Source organism: Sceloporus occidentalis, unplaced genomic scaffold, assembly GCF_023333645.1.
Source record: "Sceloporus occidentalis isolate IW3139 unplaced genomic scaffold, rSceOcc1.0.p SCAF_96, whole genome shotgun sequence".
In the NCBI taxonomy this organism is placed as follows: domain Eukaryota; kingdom Metazoa; phylum Chordata; class Lepidosauria; order Squamata; family Phrynosomatidae; genus Sceloporus; species Sceloporus occidentalis.
Window position 1 is genome coordinate 1837831 of NW_028317076.1, and position 22104 is coordinate 1859934.

The window sequence follows — 22104 nt, forward strand, 5'->3', positions numbered from 1 at the left end:
ACAATATTATATTTCATTCAAAATATATATCTCTTCAAGTTGTACTTATTTGGGAAAAAAATATTTTGTATCAAACTTTTTATATAAATAACCATGTTATTTTTTTTCTTTACATATATACGATATCGATTTCCAAGTGAAAAAGCACAAAAATCCAACTATTCTAACACGTCTGTGAAATTCACCAAAACATTTGAGAAAGAAAGTGATAAATTAAAGTACTAAGTGATGGCTCATACACATTGCAGTGTGACCTCTCCCAGTTTTTCACAGGTGATCTAGTGATGTTAATTTGTTCTAGAAGGCACTCAACAATTTTTCACTGACATTTATATCGTCACATAGCAATATTTTTTTGACATTTTTCTACCTAAACAGAAATTAAATAGACCATGATTTTTGCGTTAATGGTAAAGTGCTCCAAAGTCTACTTTAGTTTTTCTAAAAACTGAGGTGATTTTTGGCTCAGTCAGCCTTTTTAGTCGGACGCTTCCTGATATTTTCATTTGTGCTGTTCTTTTCCTCTGGTTGCCTGGAAAGCTTTGCTTTGACATCTGGAGAAGCAGTGACCTTTTCCTTTACTTCTGTTGGATCACACGGACAGCCAAACAACAGGCGACCCAATGGAGTCTCGATAGGTTGGAATGGAGAGGTTGACGAACGCGTCAGCATCATTGTCACCTAGTTGTATGGCAAGTAGACAGAACATTTTGCACATAATCGTTAACGATTTTCACTATCGATTAGTTGGTCTGGGTACAGCACACACTATTGTTTAAAAGTTAAAGAGATGCTACCTAGAGATTACTGCTGTAAGGTATGTGTTAACTCCCTCCCACCCTTCGGTCTGATTCCGTCCCCAGTCTCTCTCTCATCCAATCATTAACTACCCCATTCCCCTCATTAACACCCTCCCACCCTCCGGTATTCAAATTAAAATAAAAAATAAAAACTCCCTACCCTCTCTCGGTCGGTCCAGATTAATCAAAAATAAAATCGGCCAACTAATTGATTATGAAAATAATTGTTAGTTGTAGCTCTACCTAGGACTTACCTTAGTAACTATAAGAAACATAGTGTAGAATAACATGAGGTCATTTCTTGAAATGGGGAGATACTGGCCATGCTGCAGGGTAAACAGAACTGCTCCAACCAAGGATATTTTCACTGGGCTGCAAGAAGAGCAGAACACATTAGGGGTAATCTTGTACATGGTAATAGCTCTGCCATGGGACATATAGCAAAGAAATCCAGGACAGACAACAGTTGGCCTTATCAGCAAATGCCAACGAGATGTATTAGCATTGTGTAAGGAAGGACTTGTCACATAGATCACTCATTCTATTCAAACTACAGCGTCGGTAGCGATGAAGATTCTGAATTGGTAGCTTTACACAGAACCTTAAGCTATATAGTAATAATTGCTGTTCACTTACTAGGACATTTTTAGAAGTTCGTTGCTTTCTGGCTTCCAGACACCCCTCACTAACTGTTCAAAGTTGGAGATCAGCCCACCTCCAGCAGCTGAAGACAAGGAAAACACAATAAAGGATGTGTTTTATTACACATTATGTACACCATTGTAGCTAATTTTTGTTTAGCAAAAAACACTGTAGTTTAACCCATTAGGGCCTGTTTTTTTTTGTAATTTTTAGCATATGTTGGTTAAACCATAATTCCTCCTTTTCCTTATTTAATTATCCCCCAAAAAGTATACATTGTTTTGTTCAGGAAAATGTATGGCACTCATTTAAAATCATAGAAATAATACCTAGTGATAATAGATAGCCAATTTATTTTTCTCCTTATGTTCAAGAGGGCCACCTCCTTCGTTTACGTACTACTATTTATTATATTATTTTTTAACGTTATTGGCTTAAGAGGTTTGGGAGTAGTGATTTTTTTAAAATCACTTATAGTGGAAGGGCTTAGGGACACTATATATGGCTCAAGATCCCTTTGGGGACCTCACATACATTTTGTTATGCCAGTGATGATCTCCGTTTTGAGCGAGCTTATTCTTGGCTGCTTGAAACAGCCAATCAGTGGCAGGAAAGCACTCCCTTTGAAATCAATGGAGCACATTCCATAAATGCATGCCGGGACCCCTGGAACTCTTTTCCTAGCCAGAGCTGAAACTGGCAGAAGGCAAGTATACATTGCATTTATTCTGACAAGCAAGATATGTGTTTGGATTATGAAGGCCACGGTTACTAATATATACCAAGTCCAGTTCTTCCCTGTTTCAAATTTGAAAACCATATAAACATTCAATGACCACATCTTGGAAATATCAGGGCTATACTGAGTGTCATTTCATAAAAACCTTTCATAATGGATTATTGGGCTGCCACAATTAGTGAGTCTCTACAACAGAATCTTTGAAATACATTGTTAAGGAGTTTATATTTGAAAACTTTCAGGGCTGAGAGATCCCAGGTAGGCATATGACTTAATAGTTACTAGAACACTATTCTAAATGCAATGCAAGTACTTTTACCAAAAGTAATTTTTCCATATTACCTTTTGTCCAGCCTACAGCAATCATGACCAACCAGGCATCCTTAAAATGGCTGTGGGCATGTGTCACACCAGACAATATCTTCCATGTCCTTGTTACTTCTTTCAGTGTTGCAATAATGACTTTGAGTGGAAGGAAACTTGTGCAATTGTAGAACAGGTCCGAAGGAAAATAATAAACCAAGTACCTGAAAGAGAAAAAAAAAAATACAAAAAATGAATTCAAATTGTAGATGATAATTATGTAACTGGCAGTACAGTATTATTATTTACTCTATGATTCTAACATAATGCAAAGTTGAAAAAAAGGAAAAATGCTAAATGCACGAAAAAATGCTTGCAAATTCTATTGCTTTTCATGTGCATTATGAGGAGATCACCACCAGATGGCAACATTTCAAATGTTTTACAACAATTGAGCTAGTTTTATCAAAGTAAATCTGTACATCTGTACAAGAGATGATTTTACAAGAATCAGTTCACAATGTGGAAATCATACAATGGCAATGTGCATGTATTTAACTACACAAGGTTTTACATATATTATATATACATATTTATACATACTAAGCACTCTCCTACTTTACATGTTTAGTGGAAGCTAATTCAGCAGCCAAAAACAAAGAGGATCAATTATAACAAGTTGTAATAAATTCATGAGTGATAGTAAATGGCGTTTTGGTGACCACTACTATTTAGTAATTTTTGGGCCCATGTAATTTTTCAAATGTGTATTTTTTTTTTGGAAAATTCACAAAGAAAACTCAACTTAAAGCTATGTGCCTGGGTGCATTTTTCTTCGATGTTTAATTTAAAGCAATGTTCACTATATAAGAATGAAGATGCATAGCAGAGAAAATGTATTTTAAAACTGTAACAGCTCTTTAAATTCAGCCTTGCACGATAGATTTTTCATACATGTCCCCCGATAAAGTGTGCAAGGTCAAAAACCTCTGTGCACTGTAGCAGTATTGTTTGCAAGAACAATGAGTTTCTCCTCAATTGCAGGTTTCAATTTAGTCTGCAATATATTTCATTTGAATTTATTCCCTGTTCCTAAAACGGCGTATATATGTTTTTCTATTCCATTGAAAAGAAATGTGTATTTTTTCATACACGTATATAACTTACCATATTACAGATGCTAGCAGAATATTAGTACCATTTGAGAGAAATAATATAGGAGGTTCAGCAAGCATTAGAGATGACAGGATTCCTCCACCGAAGCAGTGTAGCATGGCACTGAACCAGCATGCCATGGGACTCCTCCTTGATACTTCCACAGCTCCTGTGACATAAATGCCGTTTACGGTAGACAAGGAAAAATTTAGGTCATGATCTCCCAAAACACCTGTCATATACTCCAGTAAAAGAAAAAAAAACCATGTTATTAAGCGTAGATAATTTATTTCACATTTTTTAGTTCATTGAATTAAATGTGTGTAAGCAGTGCTTCAACTGGAGTGTGACTTGACAAAAAAACAGTAAGAACAGAAATCAGGGAAAAGGAAGAGAAAATTGGTCAATCACTACGCCATGGAATGTGACACTAAGCATTCGCACAAATTTCATTTTTTGCCATGTCCGTTTGTATTAAAGTCCTAAACCGAGATGGGACCCCCAACAAACCAAACAAAAACTAAGCAGATCATTCTGAATTTCCGTTTGCATTTCGTTTGGTTTTGTCGATTGGAGGCCTGGACAAAGCAGTGAATAGTGGGGAGAAGTGAACCAAAATAGAAGAAAAAAAAGACATAAGTGAAGAACAAAAAAAAAAAAAAAGGCAGGACGAGAAGCGGAGCTGCAGAAAAGGCGATGGGAACACAGAAGGTTGAGACACATTGATAGTGTGAGATTGTAAATTTAATTTATACAGCTTCAAATGCCTTAACCAAACATTCATGCATATTGCAGCATTTTACAATTACTTTAATATAGACATTTTATTAACTGCATACCTTAAAAATAAAGGCATTTATCTGCCTGCAGTATACAAGGGGAACTGGGTGGAGTTTGGTGAAGCGGGCAGAGCATGGACAAGATCGGTCAGAATACTATTATGCCCCTTCATTACACTACAATGGTACTTTTTTAGTTTAGAAGTGAATGGTACACAGAAGGAAAGTGTTTTAGTATGGAACGTACTAGAGGAAAACTTACTGATCATATTTTTATTTTATTGTTCTGGCAGGCATTTCATATGCTTGATATAAACCACAGGTATTTCCACCATTCCTTTCACATCACAATATACGACTATTAGCCATGTTAACTGGACTAATCATACAACTAGAAACGTTATGTCAGACACATCTTACTGGAAGATCTTTAGAATGTATCAGTTAGCTCAATAAATCTCAATGACTACACTACCAAAAAGCAGAAGTTCAAAATATAACCACCATAAAAGAGGAACAACTGTAATCAGTAAGTTACCAACAGTTTGTTCTCATGTCAGTCACGGTTGTCCAACATGAATCCCAATTGGTTCTGTAGACACCCAAAGACCTAGAAAAGCCAATTGGCTCTGCTCATCACACCACTGATCCAACACAGTTTTGGTAAATCAGCCCATAGTGAAAGACGAATATTCTACTAGGGCATTTATTTTTTTATTTTTTTTTAAAATACGATTTATTGGACAGATATAGAAAAAAATGCATAGTACATGTGTACATTCCAGAAATCACAAACACAATTCAATAAAGCACAATACCGGTCAAAGGAACAGCTCGTCTGAAATTGTTCTTATAATAGAGATAGAGTGATATCTTCACAAGACGGAGAAGGCTGTGTAGATAACGTATCACTCTCATGGATACATACAAATTGGGTGATAAAGTACGATTGAAGGATGTGTGAGTGCGTGTAGAGATGTCAGCATAAAAAGCAATAGAAAAAAGGAAGTCCCAAGGACACGCTGTGAACCATAATACGGAAATAACAGTGCACAACGAGAATATAACATTATGTTTCCCATGGTTACCATACGAGAGTACGGTGTCATGTGTAATATGTAAGTATTAAATAACACAAAAAGGAAGAAGAAAAGAAAAACAACAAAAAAGAAAAACCAAAGGAAGTGCCATATGCATAGAATATAGCAATCTCCAGCTATCTGTCTTTTTCCAAGAGATATGTGTCCCTTCGCTATCTAAAACCATCCGGTCTGATGGTAAGACCTAATTCCCCTCAAGAGTAGGCAACCGGCTAGCGACACCAGCCCCCAATTAGAAACATAGAAACATAGAAAGTGATGGCAGATAAGAACCTGTAGGCCCATCCAGTCTGCCCAACCTCTGAGTACTTTCCTTTAGTACTTGCCCTTATCCTATATCTAGCTTGGCCTTATGCCTATCCCATGCTTGCTTAAATGACTTTACTGTATTAACATCTACCACTTCTGCTGGAAGGCTATTCCATGCGTCCACTACCATTTCCGTAAAGTAATATTTTCTGATGTTACCATTAAACCTTTGCCCCACTAGTTTATGGTTGTGTCCTCTTGTTGTGGTAGTATTTCTCCTTTTAAATAAACTATCTTCCCTTACCTTGTTGATTCCCTTTAAGTATTTAAATGTTTCTATCATATCCCCCCTGTCACGTCTTTTTTCCAGGCTATATAGGTTAAAATCCTTTAACCTGTCCTGGTAGGGTTTATCTTGTAATCCATAAACCATTTTAGTAGCCCTTCTCTGCACTTTCTCCAACATTTCTATATCCTTCTGGAGAAACGGTCTCCAGTACTGTACACAATACTCCAAGTGAGGTCTCACCAGTGATCTGTACAACGGCATGAGCACTTCCCTCTTTCTACTGCTAATACCTCTGGCTATACAACCAAGCATTCTGCTAGCATTACCTGCTGCTCTACTGCATTGTCTGCCTACCTTTAAATCCTCAGAAATAATTACCCCTAAATCCCTTTCCTCACACATTGAGGTTAGGACAGTATCAAATATTCTATACTCTGCCGTTAGGTTTTTATGACCCAGGTGCATTACTTTGCATTTATCTACATTAAATGCCAATTGCCACAGCTCTGAGCATTTTTCCAGTTTACCTAGATCGTTTGCCATTTGGCTTCTTACTCCAGGAACATCAACCATGTTGCAAATTTTTGTATCGTCAGCAAATAAACATACCTTTCCATCAAGACCATCTGCAATATCACTAATAAAGATATTAAAGAGAATGGGTCCAAGTACAGAACCCTGAGGTATCCCACTGGTAACAAGACCTTGTTCTGAATATACGCCATTGACTACAACCCTCTGTTGTCTGTCACTCAGCCACTCCTTAATCCATTCAACAACATTGGGATCTAAACCCAGAGATTGCAGTTTATTTATAAGTCTTCTATGTGGGACAGTGTCAAAGGCCTTACTGAAATCCAGATATGCAATGTCTACTGCACCACCTTGATCAATTACTTTCGTCACCCAATCAAAGAAATCAATAAGATTTGTTTGGCAAGATCTTCCTGAGGAAAACCCATGTTGTTTTTGATCTTGAAACCCATGTGACTTCAGATGTTCAACAATCCTTTCCTTTAACATTGTTTCCATTAATTTCCCCACTACAGATATAAGACTAACTGGCCTGTAGTTGCCAGACTCCTCCCTACTGCCTTTTTTGTGAATGGGCACAACATTCGCTACTTTCCAATCCCCAGGAACAACTCCCGTTACCAATGATTCGTTAAATATATCAGTTAACGGTTTTGCTAGTACACCCCCAAGCTCTTTTAATAACTTGGGGGGTATCCCATCAGGCCCCATCGACTTATTTGTCTTTACCTTAGACAGCTGAAGTAGAACCTCCGCCTCGATAAACTCACATTTGTGGAGCGACGCAGTGCCTAGGACGCAAGAGGAGCATGTCACACCCGGAGCCCCCTCACCCTTCCCCCACCCCCTCACCTATCTGATAGGATGGCCGAATTCAGGTATGGTAATGCCAAAAGGTGCCAAATCGTCCGCATCTTAGTGTGAGCTTCTAAACGATCCGATTTAGTGTATGTCAATGCCTCCATATGTTCAATAGAGGTAAGGTCGTCTCTGAGTAGCGACAGGTTCGGTATGTTAGTGGATCTCCAATGTCTTGATATGAGACGTTTTGTCGAAGTGAGGATGTGCAAGGTCAGAGGTCAGAGGGGCAATGCTTTTAGGTAGCAAGTCTGGCAGTCCAATTTTAACAGTAGGAAGTATCTTAGAGTCTAGAAAGGAGTTAAGGAGGGCAAAAATTTGCCTCCAAAATGGTTGTATAGCAGGACAATGCAGGACAATGCCACCAAATATGACTCATCGTGCCAGGAGCACTTAGGCATCTCCAGCAGAGGTTGGAACAAGATGGAAAAATCGCGGCCAACCTAGTCGGGACCATATACCATCGAAAAAGGACTTTCCGATTGGCTTCAAAGTGGTTACTGCAACGTGAAATGCCAATGAATCTAGATACAGTGGACGACCAGTCCTGGTCAGAGAACTCTGTGTTGAGTTCCTTTTCCCAAGCTTTCATGTAGGGCAACTTGGTTGGGCAAGTATGTGTAACAATAGCATCATAGCATATGGAAATGGCATGTTTGGTAGAGCCCGGGAGCGTAGGAAAGCCAACAGTCTGCAGTTTCCGGTACAGTCTGGATGGGAGAACACCGTCCATAGAATATTTCTTAGTTGGAGAAACGTGTAGTGTTCAGAAAGGGGGAGGCCAAATCTGGCTCCGAGGTCCGCAAATGACATCAAGCCAGACTTTGTCATGAGTTGGCCAATAGTGTGGATACCCAAAGGCATCCAAGTGTGGAGACTAAGATCTTTAGAAAAGTGGGAAAGCAGTGATAAAGAGGCATGGGGAAGAGCAGCCGGGAAGGGCAGAAGCCTGGATATAATCTCTCTCCAGACACGCAGAGATTTTAATTTCGGGAATAAAGAAGGTGGGAACCATAGCAATTCTGTAATTTGATAAGGTGACGTAAAGGTAGATTCTAGTTCCAACCATTTAGGGCGTTCAGAAGCTTTGAATGCTGTAAACATCTGGGCTATCAGTGTAGCCTTATAATAGGATCGAAGGTCTGGAACCCCCAGTCCTCCCCTACGTTTTGGAAGTTTAAGAGTGGACACGGCTAATCTCGTTTTTTTATTGCCCCAAATGAATGTGGAGAACGAGGTTTGGTAGTATTGTAAGGCGTCGAAAGAAGTGGTATGGGGTATTATTATTTCCTCTGAAAGTTTAATCACATAAACAAAACAAATAAACTTTTAAGAGACTTTGTTAAGCTTACATCTGTGTCACATGAAAAGTGTTTCCAGAAAATATACATATTCTTGTGACACTATACAGCCCCAGCGAGTTGTTTTGTGTGTATTCCATGCAGGAACAATGTGTAAATTGTGTGGGTATGGGTCACTGGGGTGGATCATATGAAAAGCAAGCTGAACCAATGTTTTAACTCTAGTTTTGCAAGAGACTGAATGTCAAGTGCAAGACTTTGAAGCCTGCAACAGGTGCAGGCAATGCACATTTAATATCCTTCAAGCCACTGAATCAGGGGAGAGCATGTTCTTCCGAGCTCGCAGGGCAAGGAGTGGCCGTACAAAGATCCCTGAGCCAAGTGTGTCATGGCTGGGGGAGGTTTTCCTCCTATGTATTTTGTCTGGGGGAGGTTTTCCAAAGCCTGTCTTAGCTGGGTCAGGGCTGGTTCTGGCGTATAGAGCAAGTCAATATGAATGAGCTTTAAATTATAAAATAATTATTTATGGCTAAACTTTAGGCAATCAGTAGGACTAGGAATTATGCTTCTAGTGCTTTATTTTGTTGAATATATGTGTATATTTAGTTTAAAATGCGTATTCAAAACATATTTTTAGCTGTTTATTGTTGGCTGGTATACATTCCCAGAAGGTGTGTATAATAATTCCATATACCAAATAACACTATGCATAATTAAGATTCCTTATAGGTAATCTATTAAGAAAGCTATTGTTCAGTGATTCTGTTTAGTTATGTGGATCATATATTTTAATTAACTGGGCTTTGACTGAATGTACTTGGCAGCAAAATAGATTAAAATCATATACGGTTCATACTACGCCCATATTAAGAAATAGCCAGAATGAACATTCTTCTAGTCTCAAATTTGTGTGCCCAACTACTTTATTTTCAAACGCAGACAGTCAGGTATAGAAGTACATGGGTGATATATACGGTCTGCTTTGGCTAATATTATTAACCCTTACAAACAAAGTTAAAGCCCCAGGCAAGAGGAATAAAACGGCATTGTGAGACTAGCAAGTTGTGTCATTGAGGTTCCAGAAGAGCAGGTGCTCCAACAGCCTTATAAAATCCAGGCCAGTATTTAAAAGGTGAAACTAACTGCAGTTCACAGGCCTAATTAGGAGGGTTTAAAAAGACAAGCCTGGTGTAATTCGGTTAACCTTCTTATCCCAACTGACAAAGTTGCTAATCCAAAAGATTGTGGGTTTTTATTTGGTTGCAGTGTTTATGTTGGAAAGTGGGAAAGCCACCTATTCCTATTGTTTATTTAGGGTGCGGAGAGGCATGGATTTATTTTTATCTTGTATAATTTTTGTTGCTGTATTTAAGAAAATAAATACTTCAATTTAAGATGGATCCGCAATGTGCTTTTATGCTACCCTAGAAGACAGTGGTTCTTAAAAGATCTCTAACAGACTCAGATCTAAGGGTTGTTCTGTCACAACAGATATGCAGTGGGAGACTACCGTATATTTTAACAAAAAGTATAAACATTTATACTTCAAACAAATTGCTTAAACCAAAAGCAGCAGTCACAAAGCAATGAGAAGCAAGAATAACAGGTTTAAGAATAAAATGTGAAGAATGCTATCTGGACTAAACAAGTAGACATTTATATAAAATATATATTTGTTTTAGGACAAGTAGGGCTTTTATTTGGGGGGAAAAAAAGATAAAAGATATATATAATATACACACATACACAGTATCTCACAAAAGTGAGTACACCCCTCGCATTTTTTGTAAATAATTTATATCTTTTCATGTGACAACACTGAAGAAATGACACTCTGCTACAATGTAAAGTAGTGAGTGTATAGCCTGTATAACAGTGTAAATTTGCTGTCCCCTCAAAATAACTCAAACAGCCATTAATGTCTAAACCTTAGCAACAAAAGCGAGTACACCCCTAAGCACAATTAGCCATTTTCCCTCCCAGGTGTCATGCGACTCATTAGTGTTACAAGGTCTCAGGTGTGAATGGGGAGCAGGTGTGTTAAATTTGGTGCTATCGCTCTCACACTGGTTACTGGAAGTTCAACATGGCACCTTATGGCAAAGAACTCTGAGGATCTGAAAATAATTGTTGCTTTACATAAAGATGGCCTAGGCCAGGGCTTGACACATTTGTTTTTAATCTAGGAGCCAGCTAAAAAAAGTTTTTTTTAACCCCTTCAATCCCCTATAGACGTACCAGGACGTCCAAAAAACGCCTATTAAGAAACCCCTATGGACGTCCCGGTATGTCCAACCCTTCTTGCAGCGTCAGGGACACATCCCTGCCGCTGCACGGGAGATCAGGCTGTCGTTTGACAGCCTGGACTCCCCACTGACAGCAGATCTGCTGTCCGATCCGCTGTAACAGCTTCTGGCATGAAAGCCGGAAAGCTGTTACGTTTCAAACTGCCCGATCACGCGATCGGGCATTCCCTTCCGGGTTGCGTCACTGCTGACGTAACCCGGAAGGTCATCGGAGGACAGGATATCCCCTGCAGGTGATGAGGCGCAGACGCTGCGTCCTCACAGACCTGCATAGAGATCACAGTGTGATCGGTGCAGGGGGATCGCGGGGAGGGGAGTGAGAAACCATGTCTCTCACTCCCCCTCCCGTCCTGAAACAGCGAAGGGGAAAAAAAAGCCGTTAATTCATTTAAAAAATAAAAAAAAAAATCATTAAAATATAAATAATAATAAAAAAAATGTGAGCTGTGATGTCATTGTGACATGACTGGCATGTTCAGGAGGTCCCTAAGAGGACCTCTAACCATTATTGTGTAAAAAAAAAAAATATATATATAAAAAAAAAAAATAAAAAAATTATAAAACCTTACATCCCATTGCCCTAGCATAACATCTAGCCATAGGCATAAAAACTATACAAAAAATGTACACCTTATAGTATGTTCCCTGGTGCTGGGAAAGTATACAAAATCTATATAAATTAGGTATTCCTGACATCAGGACACCTGAATTGATAAACTTGGAGGGTATTTTCCATCACTTTACCTAATTTTGTGAGGATTCAGAGGGAAAATGTAAAAAAAAATCTTTTTTTTTTTTTTATTTTCTCTAGTTTTTACTAACTTTCTCATTCTAAATTTTCAGCTAATCATCCAACTATGGTATCAAAAGAAAGCTCTCTCTTTGAAAAAACAATACATAGTTTACATGGGTACACTACTCACAGGAAAAGAGAATAATCTCTGAACCGACATAGCGCAAAAATGGCAAAATTGCTCTGGGCCTTGAGGAACCAAAAACCCCTGGGATTGAAGGGGTTAAACTAACAAAGTTTTATTTTCAACTTCAAAAATTGATTATGTCCCTAGGGAATTCCCCCCCCCCTCTCCCTTAAATATAGATCCATTTTCTTCAAACCCTCTTTTTTTTTTTTAACCACTCTCCTCCGACATGACGATCCTCTCCCCATCACGAGGAACTCTTCTGTGAGCCCGCCTCCTTGAGCCTCACTCAGCAGCACGGTGTGTGCAAGCCGTCCGGCTAACAAAATAAAAGCGGCCGGCGTGCACACATGGCGGTCTTACCACCTCAACTCACGGCCGAGCTACTTCACGTTGGTCTGCCGTTCACGGACTGGCCTGGGCGGGCCGCACATTGAAGTCCGGCGGGCCGCACGTTGGGCGCTACAACAAAATTCTCAGTCGCCATGGTGACCTGGGATTTGTCGAGCTCTGGCCTAGGCTATAAGAAGATTGCCAAAACCCTGAAACTGAGCTGCAGCATGGTGGGCAAGACCATACAGCGGTTTCACAGTACAGGTTCCACTCAGAACAGGCCTCGCCATGGTTGGCCAAACAAGTTGAGTGCATGTGCTCAGCGTCATATCCAGAGGTTGTCTTTGGGAAATAGATGTATGAGTGCTGCAAGCGTTGCTGCAGAGGTTGAAGGGGTGGGAGGTCCGCCTGTCAGTGCTCAGACATGGCTGTCGTCCATATACCGTATTTATATATATATATATATATATATATATATATATATATATATATATATCTCAGAATCTGCCTTCAAAAATCAATAGTGTATAAAAGAGCATGTCCATGTGTTTGTAATGGTATTATATGAGTATTGTCGCAAATAAATATTTTGCTTATGTTGCTTTTGTATGGATGTTTAATTCCATTTCCATATTCACACATTTATGTTGCACACTGTATCATATGACGCAAAAGCATGGTGTGAGTTCCCTTTTAACAACTCAATCACAAGCGCCTGACTGGCATTAGACCCACCTTAGTTCCTCTTCACAAAAAGCATTCAAGGTACTAATATACCGTTTGGGTGTGCTATAGGGTAACTTTACATTTCAGTATTATTATTCAGCCTGGTACAAAAATATAGTATGACTCAAAACTTATGCGACAGTTTTGTACTAAAAGTTTTCAAAACTCAAGCTGGATAAAAAGAAAGAAAGAGAAAAAAAAAAAAAAAAGTTTCAATGTGATAACAAAATTTGCAGAGAGGCAGCCAAACTATATAGGAAATAATGAATGCATTCCTGGGTATATGTTACATGTTATTTATAGAGTGCCAGCAAATACCACAGAGCTAAACTTAATTTCCACAAACACATGTATCTTGCCATATCTGATCAATGCTTCAGATATCAACTTTATTTGGGTTTATTCACTAAAAGAATAGTTTCAACTTCACTATGCATTATGAAGATCCAGTCCCAGTGAGCTTCTACTGCAGGAAGACTTTGGCTGGCCTGTACAATACATAGTTAAACCAGTGAGCTCTTCCTCCAGCAGAAGCTCCCTAGGGTTGGACCTCCATAATGAATAGTGATGTCAGAGAGTTGAAACCACAAATTCCATTTTAACTCTCACTTTACTGCATAGAACCCTCTGTATTGGATAGACACCACTGAGAAGAAAGCTGGAAAATTCTCACTGATTATCTTACTAGGGTAACTATACTTGCAGTAATGTAGTTACCTTTGGCCCTGCCCTAGGCCTAACCTACAGCACACTGCCTGCCGCCCCCCTCCTCACTGCTTTCCTTACGTCTCAGCATTGGGATATGATGTCATATGCCAGTGCTCCAGTTTTAAATAAAGTGTGCCTATGAAGGACTGTGTTCTCTCTTTTTAGCAGCCCATTGAGTAGTAGCACTGCAGGCCTAAGGCTCCTTGTTATGCGGCAGACCTAGACAGCCTGGGCCAGAATATGTCACTACACACCGGGTTGTTTATTATTTAAGTATGATTAATAAATTCACTGCAAGCCTGCAGTTGCCTTGCATACAGGTTGTATTCATTATTACTCGAATGGGGACAGAATGTGGTTACCTCAAAAAGGCATATTGAAATTCAACTTTGGAAAATAAAATTCAGTATTTGTGTGATAATGTAATGTAGTAAGAAGATAAGGTCCTGAGGTGTACCCAATTTTTGAACTAGTTTACTTAAATGCTAAAATGTCATTTACACACAGAGCTATATCTCTATACCGGCTCAGAAGTTTTTCTGCAGCTCAGTTGTTGGATTGCCACATAATATGTAACATTTTGATCTTATTTATGCATCAGTTTTGGTAATTCTGAAATAAAAAATAATAAAAGTGACAGCCTACATTTATTTTCTTTTTCTTCTACTTAATATACAGATAAAAACCTAGAATATTTTGCAATCCAAACTTGCTAAATATCCATTACATGTTTTTAAATCACAAAAGCTTATGCAAAACTAAAATAAGGAGGAGGTTGAGAAATTATGCATTATGTTTGATTAAAAACTTAGTTTTATATTGGCAACTTGTTTGGCAGATGTACCAAGCTATTTCTAGAGACAGTCAAACAAATAGTGCCTGCCATATAGGGCGTGATACTAAAAAAAGGTTAGTTACCAAATCCTTGTAATTAATTTCATTTGATGGAATAAAGCATGACAGATTCTGTCTGATTACTTAGCAAAGGGCATGCCAATCCAATAAATTTTGCATACAGGACTGTGAGGTAAACTGTTCATCATTGCACAAATGAGAAAGCTATATTCTAGTCTGTTAGGTATATTAAACGTATTGTGATCAATGCTGTACCAAGTAAATCCCCCCAAAAATGTTATACAGGACCAGTGACATACCTGGTATGTCATTTTTAAAATTGCTCCTCCCCCCATCACCAGGATTGCAGGCACACCCCTGGTGGTCTGCTTACAGCCAATCACCCCATTTCTGTGCGTGTGATAATTACTGTATATATTTTCTCATTTGATCAGTTTTTTACTTGACAGTAAGGTGTTTGTTGTTTGTTTCTGTTTTTTTTAAAACCCTAAAATATCAAATAGCGTGGTGGGTCATTAGTTAGTGGGACATTTGTTACATAAGCAGGGGTTAAAAAAGAAAACCAAACTTAAATGAAAATCCTAGGCATCTTAAACATGTAAATATGGTTTTAACCCCCCCCCCCCATATATATGTTAAGAGGGATATTATGGCTTAAGGGCCACAATGCAAAAACATGACAATAACCCTGGTCCTAATAGGGTTAAAACGGAGGTTGCACGCTATCAAAGGAAGATAGGGGGGGTTCATAAAGAATGTCCTTATAGTGCAACAATTATACAAAGCAACGAAATGAACTGAACAACCTGGAGACTTCTGCTGCACATGGAACACACATGTGAACAATTGAGCTCACAAACCCAACTGTCAAACTTACTAGCCAGGCCTTTCATTCTGCCAGCGGATGGCAGCCTAAAGCACTGCTAAATTACCAGATTTTACTAATACATTACGTAAAGTCATGATTTATAAAGACACAGAGGCTCACATTATGCATATCTCTTTCTTTATTTAACAGCAGCAAAGAATGCAAGGAGTTAAACTTAAACAAGGTTAACCAATCAAAACTTACAGCAACTCCCCTCCCCTCCACATAAATATGCTGCATTCTAGTCCCACCCCCTCTTTCTTTGGCTGCAGGAAGATAGACAAAACTCTAATAATCCAATAGAGTCAAAAAACTGTAAAAGGAACAAATAACAGGAGCCAAAAATCAGAAAATATAGACTCTGGAACCATCCAGCTTGAAGACGTCTTCTTTAAACTAGAAAATAAATAAATCAACAAGTGGTAAGGTCATGTAAAATATTCAACAATAAAGAAGTCTCCTTTACGTGACAAAATAATATAGGTTATGTAGCTATAAAACAAATTTATAGTCCATATAATTAAAAATAGATATATAGGGTAGGGAAGAGAAAAACAAAGTAAACAAAACAAAAATTGAGAGGCTAGAAAAGGGAGGGAATAATGTTCGCCTCCGTGCCTTTACGTCATGAATTAATAAAATCTGGTAATTTACAAAGACACAGAGGCTCACATTATGCAGGTTCAAAGCTGCACTAGAACATTATCAGAAAAATGAATTGTGGGCTTAAAATAAAAAGTACGAAATGTGGACTCCCTAGACCAATCTGCGGCCTTAAAGAGATCTTCCAATCTACAACCCAAAATTGCTGCTTTTGAAGCCATTGCACTTCGGGTGGAATGAGGCCCAAATATAGAAACGTCTATACCTGCTTCACTCAACACCCATTTAACCCATCTAGCTAAAGATGCAGTAGAAACAGGTTGATACGGACTTCTTGTAGCAATAAAGAGTTCTGAATGTTCAAGTTTCCTGACATTCTTAGTTCTATCCTCATATTCTCTCAAACATAAAACAGGACACAACTGAGGAGAAGAAGGAAAATTTGGATAGAAAACAGGATTTTATTGATGTCTTTGTACGTTTTGAAATGTCGAATTCCACCCCATCTGGGGTAAAGGACCTAGCAGTAATGTCTAGGGCTCTGACATCCGAAACCCTTTTACAGGAAATTAAACAAAATAGGGTCACTAACTTGGCTGACAATTGACGAAGTGATAGCTCATGGTTTGCAGGCCACCTCTCAAACATTCTTAAAACTAAGTTGATATCCCAGACCTCGGAATACTTAGGGCGAGGGGGACGAGAAAATCTGATGCCCTTCAACAGGCAGCATATAAGAACATGCTTACCTGTAGGTAACCCATCAAAGCCCCTATGACCTGCTGAAATCGCCGATCTATGCAAATTAATTGTACGATAAGCTAAACCCTGCTCAAAGAGAGCAGATAAAAATGCGAGAATTGAGGTCACAGGTGCAGGAACGAGATCCAGGGGTCTCTCCAAGCACCAACGATTCCACGCATTCCATGTATCCCCATAGGCTGTTCTAGTCCCAGGAGCCCAAGCTCCTGCCTAGAGTTCCGAAGTCGTATGCGAAACGCCTGTGATGCAGGTCCCCGGAAATCAGCCAAGCCATTAGCTGAAGCCGATCTTCTTGCAGTAGAGGATGTGCCTCCCCTTCCAGATTTGTCAATAGTTCTGGATAGGATGGTAGAAGCCGAGGAATATCTATTAACATCTCCAACAGAGTCGGGAACCATGGTTGGGCATTCCATAATGGTGTTATGAGGACTTTCGACGCAGATGTAGTAGGACACGAGACACTAGGCAGAAAGGAGGGAATGCATAATTCCTCTGAGACGACCATATCTGAAGAAATGCATCTGTGGCTAGAGCTTCCAGATCTGGTCTCCAGCTGAAGAACCGAGGAAGTTGTGTGTTCAAGCGGGACGCAAAGAGATCTACGTCCAACGGACCCCAAAGATCCAAGAGTTTTTGAAAGAGTTGCCAATCGCTGGAATCCTTGAGATATCTCGAATACCAATCTGCGGCTGAATTCGACAACCCGGGAATGTATTCCGCTTGAACCGAGATGTTGTGTGCCAGGCAAAAATGCCAAAATTCCATTGCTAGTTGGGAAAGATGTAGAGATCTCGTGCCCCCTAGGTGATTGATGTATCGGACCGCCGATACATTGTCCATGCGAAGCAACACTGAGCAATTTCTTGAACCACTCAGTAAAATTCTTAAGGCGAATGATCCTGCTAGAAGCTCTAGGCAATTGACAACATCTGGACTCGAACCGAAGATTGCTCTTCCGTTCCATGCATCTATGTGCATCAGCCACCAGGACAGTTCTTCCGTCGCCTCGGAATCACGTGATCGTAGGTCAGTCCCAATTTCATTGACCGGTTCTTTAATCTTTGAAGGGCCCGATAATGCAACGGGCCTGGAAAAATCGCTTGCATCGAAGCCGAAAGGAGACCGATCACACTCGCCAAATGACGAATGGCGATGATAGGTCGTAACAACTATTTCTTGATTTCCTTTATCATCTTCACCTTTGGCATGGGAAGGTGAAGTGTGCCCTGGATGGAGTCTATTTTGAACCCCAAAAACTCCATGGTCTGACATGGAGTGAGGCAAGACTTTTCCCAGTTTAGAAGGAAGCCCAGGCTCTGCAGAAGTGAGGTGGTCCACTCCAAATGTAAACGGAGCATTGGGATGTCTTGAGACAAAATCAACATATCGTCTAGGTAGATGATCAAGCTGACTCCTCTCTCTTGCTTAAGAAACCTATGACTGGTTTCAGCACCTTGGTAAAGAACCAAGGAGCTGATGACAGGCCAAACGGAAGGCACGTGAAGCGCCACTTCCGACCGCCCCAATTGAACTGAAGGAAATCTTGATGATCCTCCGCAATAGGGACTGTTAAATAAGCGTCTTGGAGGTCCAGTTTGACCATCCAGTCCCCTAAGAATAGCAGATCCCTTAGGCAATGAATGCCTTCCATTTTGAAATGTTGATATCATACAAAAGCGTTTAGAGGTTGAAGGTTGATTACCGGTCGAACCCCACCTCCTTTCTTGGGAACTAGGAATAAGTTGCTTATGAAACCTGGGGTCTGTAGAGGGATCGGGGTAATTGCTCCTTTTTTCCCCCCATAGTGATTTGACCTCTTGACAAACCAATATCCTGTCTACCTCTGAAAAATGGATCACATGAGGGAGTATCTGTTGGCATGGCAACCATAGAAAATCTATTCGATACCTGGATACTGCCTGAAGGGCGTGGGCATTCAGCCCTCATCTTATTTCTGGTTGCCTTATCTAAAGGCTTCCGTATTCTTTGGGCCACATACTGAGCAACATGTTCGGAAGGACACCACTCTGAAGATCTTGGGTGTCTTAACACTTCCGGATCAAAGAGTGGTTCCCCCGAGGGATCAAATAATGTAGTGCCATCTGTTGGGGACTTACTAGTCACCTCTTTTGGAGACAAAGGCTCCTGATCTATAGTATTGTGTTCTGACTCAGAGTCGGGATCCTCGTCCTCTGACTCATCAGACGCCTCCTCCTGTGCCGAATCAGAGTCGGACGATATATCAAGGGTCCTAGCCCTTTTCCAACGTCTCACAGTTTTTGCCCTGTGAGGGGCTCTCTTATGTGGTGTAACCACACCCTCTGCGACAGGACGAGACCTGTCCGTCAAATCTGTTTTGATGGCAATGGATTTGCCATGCTTCGATTTATTTGAAGCTTTACCGCTAGGCAAAGCGATCGTGACCTTAGACCCAGTGGGTATCTCTTGTGGGATAGAGGGGGACACCACAGCCTTTAAGGCAGAGGAAATAGATTGAGAAATAGTGCTAGACATTATGCCCAATGACCGAATGAAGGGCCAAGGACATTGATTTTGCCATAGAGGCATCCAGTAAACGTTGAAATTCCTGGGAATTAACAATCTTATCATGGGACACCTCCTCAGGGACCAGGGCCGTAACTAGAAGCCTCAGGGCCCCGTTGCGAGAATCTGTTAAGGGCCCCCCACCCAACCCAATCTACCCTCCTCGCACACCATCTACCCTCTCCCTACCCCCCCTTCTATCTACATTTTTGTTTTGATTTCCTTTTATTCGCCAACCTGCCCCCCCCCGGTTATGCACATCTGCCCCAGGCTTGCCACTCTGCCCCCTGATATGCCTTTTAACCCCCTATATGCCTCTCTGCCTCCAGAAATGCCTTATACCCCTATATGCCACTCTGGCATATAGGGGGTTAAAAGGCATATCATGGGACAGAGTGCCATATAAGGGGGTATAAGGCATTTCTGGAGGCAGAGTGGCATATAGGGGGTTAAAAGGCATTTATAGAGGCAGAGTGGCATATAGGGGGTTAAAAGGCATATCATGGGGCACTCTGCCTCCTGAATGGGGACAGAGGTGACACTAGGAGGGGCTCATTGGGGACAGAGATTACATGGGGGGCTGAATTGGGACAGCAATGACATGGGGGGGCTGAACTTGTGAACACATACAGACAGATTAATTTTTTTGTTTAATCATTTAAAAAAAAGCACACTTACATACACACACATTTTTTAAAAAATACAAAAAAAAATATACAGTTTGTACAAAAAATAAATTAGTTTACTGATCTTCTACTTCTTCCACTTTGAGGCTTTTTCATCTTGTCCTCTGTCCTCTGGTAGCTGCAGACTGCCGTTTTCTATGGTAACAGGATGTCACTGACCCGACATCCGGTGCTCCAGCAGCTTTAACCCCTCACCCTGCTCCCAGTCTCATCATCACTAGGTGGCCATCAGATTGCTGGAAATTTAATCTAAACGGCCAGTGCATGCTGATGCCGCTGGCCAGAGCTACTTTAATCCTTTTTTTAATATGCTGGATCGGCTTGCCATATTAAAAAATAAATAAAGTATTAAAGTAGCTCCGGCCGGCGGCATCAGCACGCAGCGGTGCTTTCACCCCTCACGCTGCTCCCATCGCTAGGCGGCCATCGCACACAGCCGCTGGGTGCTGATGCGGCCGGCCGGCGCTACTTTAATGCGGCAAGCCGGACTGGCTTGCCATATTAAATAATAAATTAAAAAAAAAGAATTAAAGTAGCGCTGGGGAGGGGGGCAATTGTCCCCCTGCCCAGCACGCCCCTGGCGCCGGAGGCGGCTTCCAATCCCGCTCCGCCGGCCACCGGGCCCACGAATCTGCGGGCCCACCAGGAAATTTCCTGGTATCCCGGTGGGCCAGTCCGGCCCTGCTTGGGCCCCCTTGAGTGGCAGAACTCCAGGGCCCGGTCGCAGTTGCGACCCCGGTAGTTCCGCCACTGTCAGGGACATAAACCATGGGGGTTACCCTAGAACTGGAATCATGTCCTTCTAGGGGCTGCCCCAGGACGTTGGGATTCTCTGTCAGACATCCTACCTGAAAGCAGTGCAGGCAGAGACAGCAATGCAGAGGCACAACAGAAACAACAAATAAGGCTAAAACAGTAAAATCTACCTAAGCCTTAACTGAGCACACTCTGTAGCCCTAAAGTACAGAAAAAAATCGCGCCAACAAAGTAACTCCGCCCCTAAGACAGATAAATGTACAAACTCCAAGAAAAATGGCCACCATAAGCACTGTAGTAGCCTTTAAGACTCCAACAAAATGGCCACCAGGAGGACTAAATGTCACCAAAAACGGTGGAAACCAATACAATGGCTGCCGCTAGAACACACCACACAGGAAAAAACGGCTAGCAGCTCAGATGGTTGCTGAAAACTAACCAGGGAAAGGGTCCTAATAGAGAAAAAAAGGGAGGAGAGGAGACCCCACCGCCCCCAGAGGGGATAGAGTAAATAAACACAAAGTAAAATACACAATTAAATAACAACATTTAAAGCGCTCCACAGAATAGACATATATAGATTCAATATACTTATCTGGGGAGCAGCAAAGAAAGAGGGGGTGGGACTAGAATGCAGCATATTTATGTGGAGGGGAGGGGAGTTGTTGTAAGTTTTGATTGGTTAACCTTGTTTAAGTTTAACTCCTTGCATTCTTTGCTGCTGTTAAATAAAGAAAGAGATATGCATAATGTGAGCCTCTGTGTGTTGTAAATCCCAGCTTCTCACATGGAGGGATCCCCAGCACCCTCACTCACCCGGCTTCTCCCTGGCTGCCATCACAGAAGCCAAATAATGAGCACCATCGAAGATGGGAAACATCGACAGCTGGGAAAACTGCAGAGACATTTCGGATAGGAAATCCATGTCTATTCCACAGCAGTTTCCACACACACTATTCTGCTTCCCACTCACACCACCTGCACCGGGTCTAAAGTGCCTCTGCAATTGCCACTCCCCTCCTTTACTGCTCCCGCCTCTGTCCTCTCATATAAGGTAAGAATCCTAGAATGCATACTGTCACCTTACACCATTGAACAGGACGCCTGTCACTTTTGATCGTGCGTACCCTTCCCGTACATTGAGACATGAGGGTTAATGCTATTACGCTCCCCATACTCTTTGTTTTATTACGCTTATGGTATAGCAATCCCTTCCTGAATGACATATTATAAACAAACCCCCTCTAGACGTCACTACTAATAATGTCATAGAGCTGTCAAAGTACAG

At 40.8% G+C, this 22104-nt stretch overlaps 1 protein-coding gene across 1 annotated transcript; it reads right to left on the minus strand.

The window, feature by feature from the left end:
- Positions 1–465: 465 nt before the first annotated feature.
- On the minus strand, positions 466–21741 carry LOC149284256 (trimeric intracellular cation channel type B-A-like). Its single transcript, XM_089496956.1, has 6 exons — positions 21633–21741; positions 3652–3808; positions 2524–2708; positions 1437–1524; positions 1055–1172; positions 466–681 (listed from the first exon to the last, which is right to left on the minus strand). Exons 1-6 carry the CDS (start codon positions 21739–21741, stop codon positions 466–468), a joined length of 873 nt encoding a protein of 290 aa, XP_089353082.1.
- Positions 21742–22104: the final 363 nt, after the last annotated feature.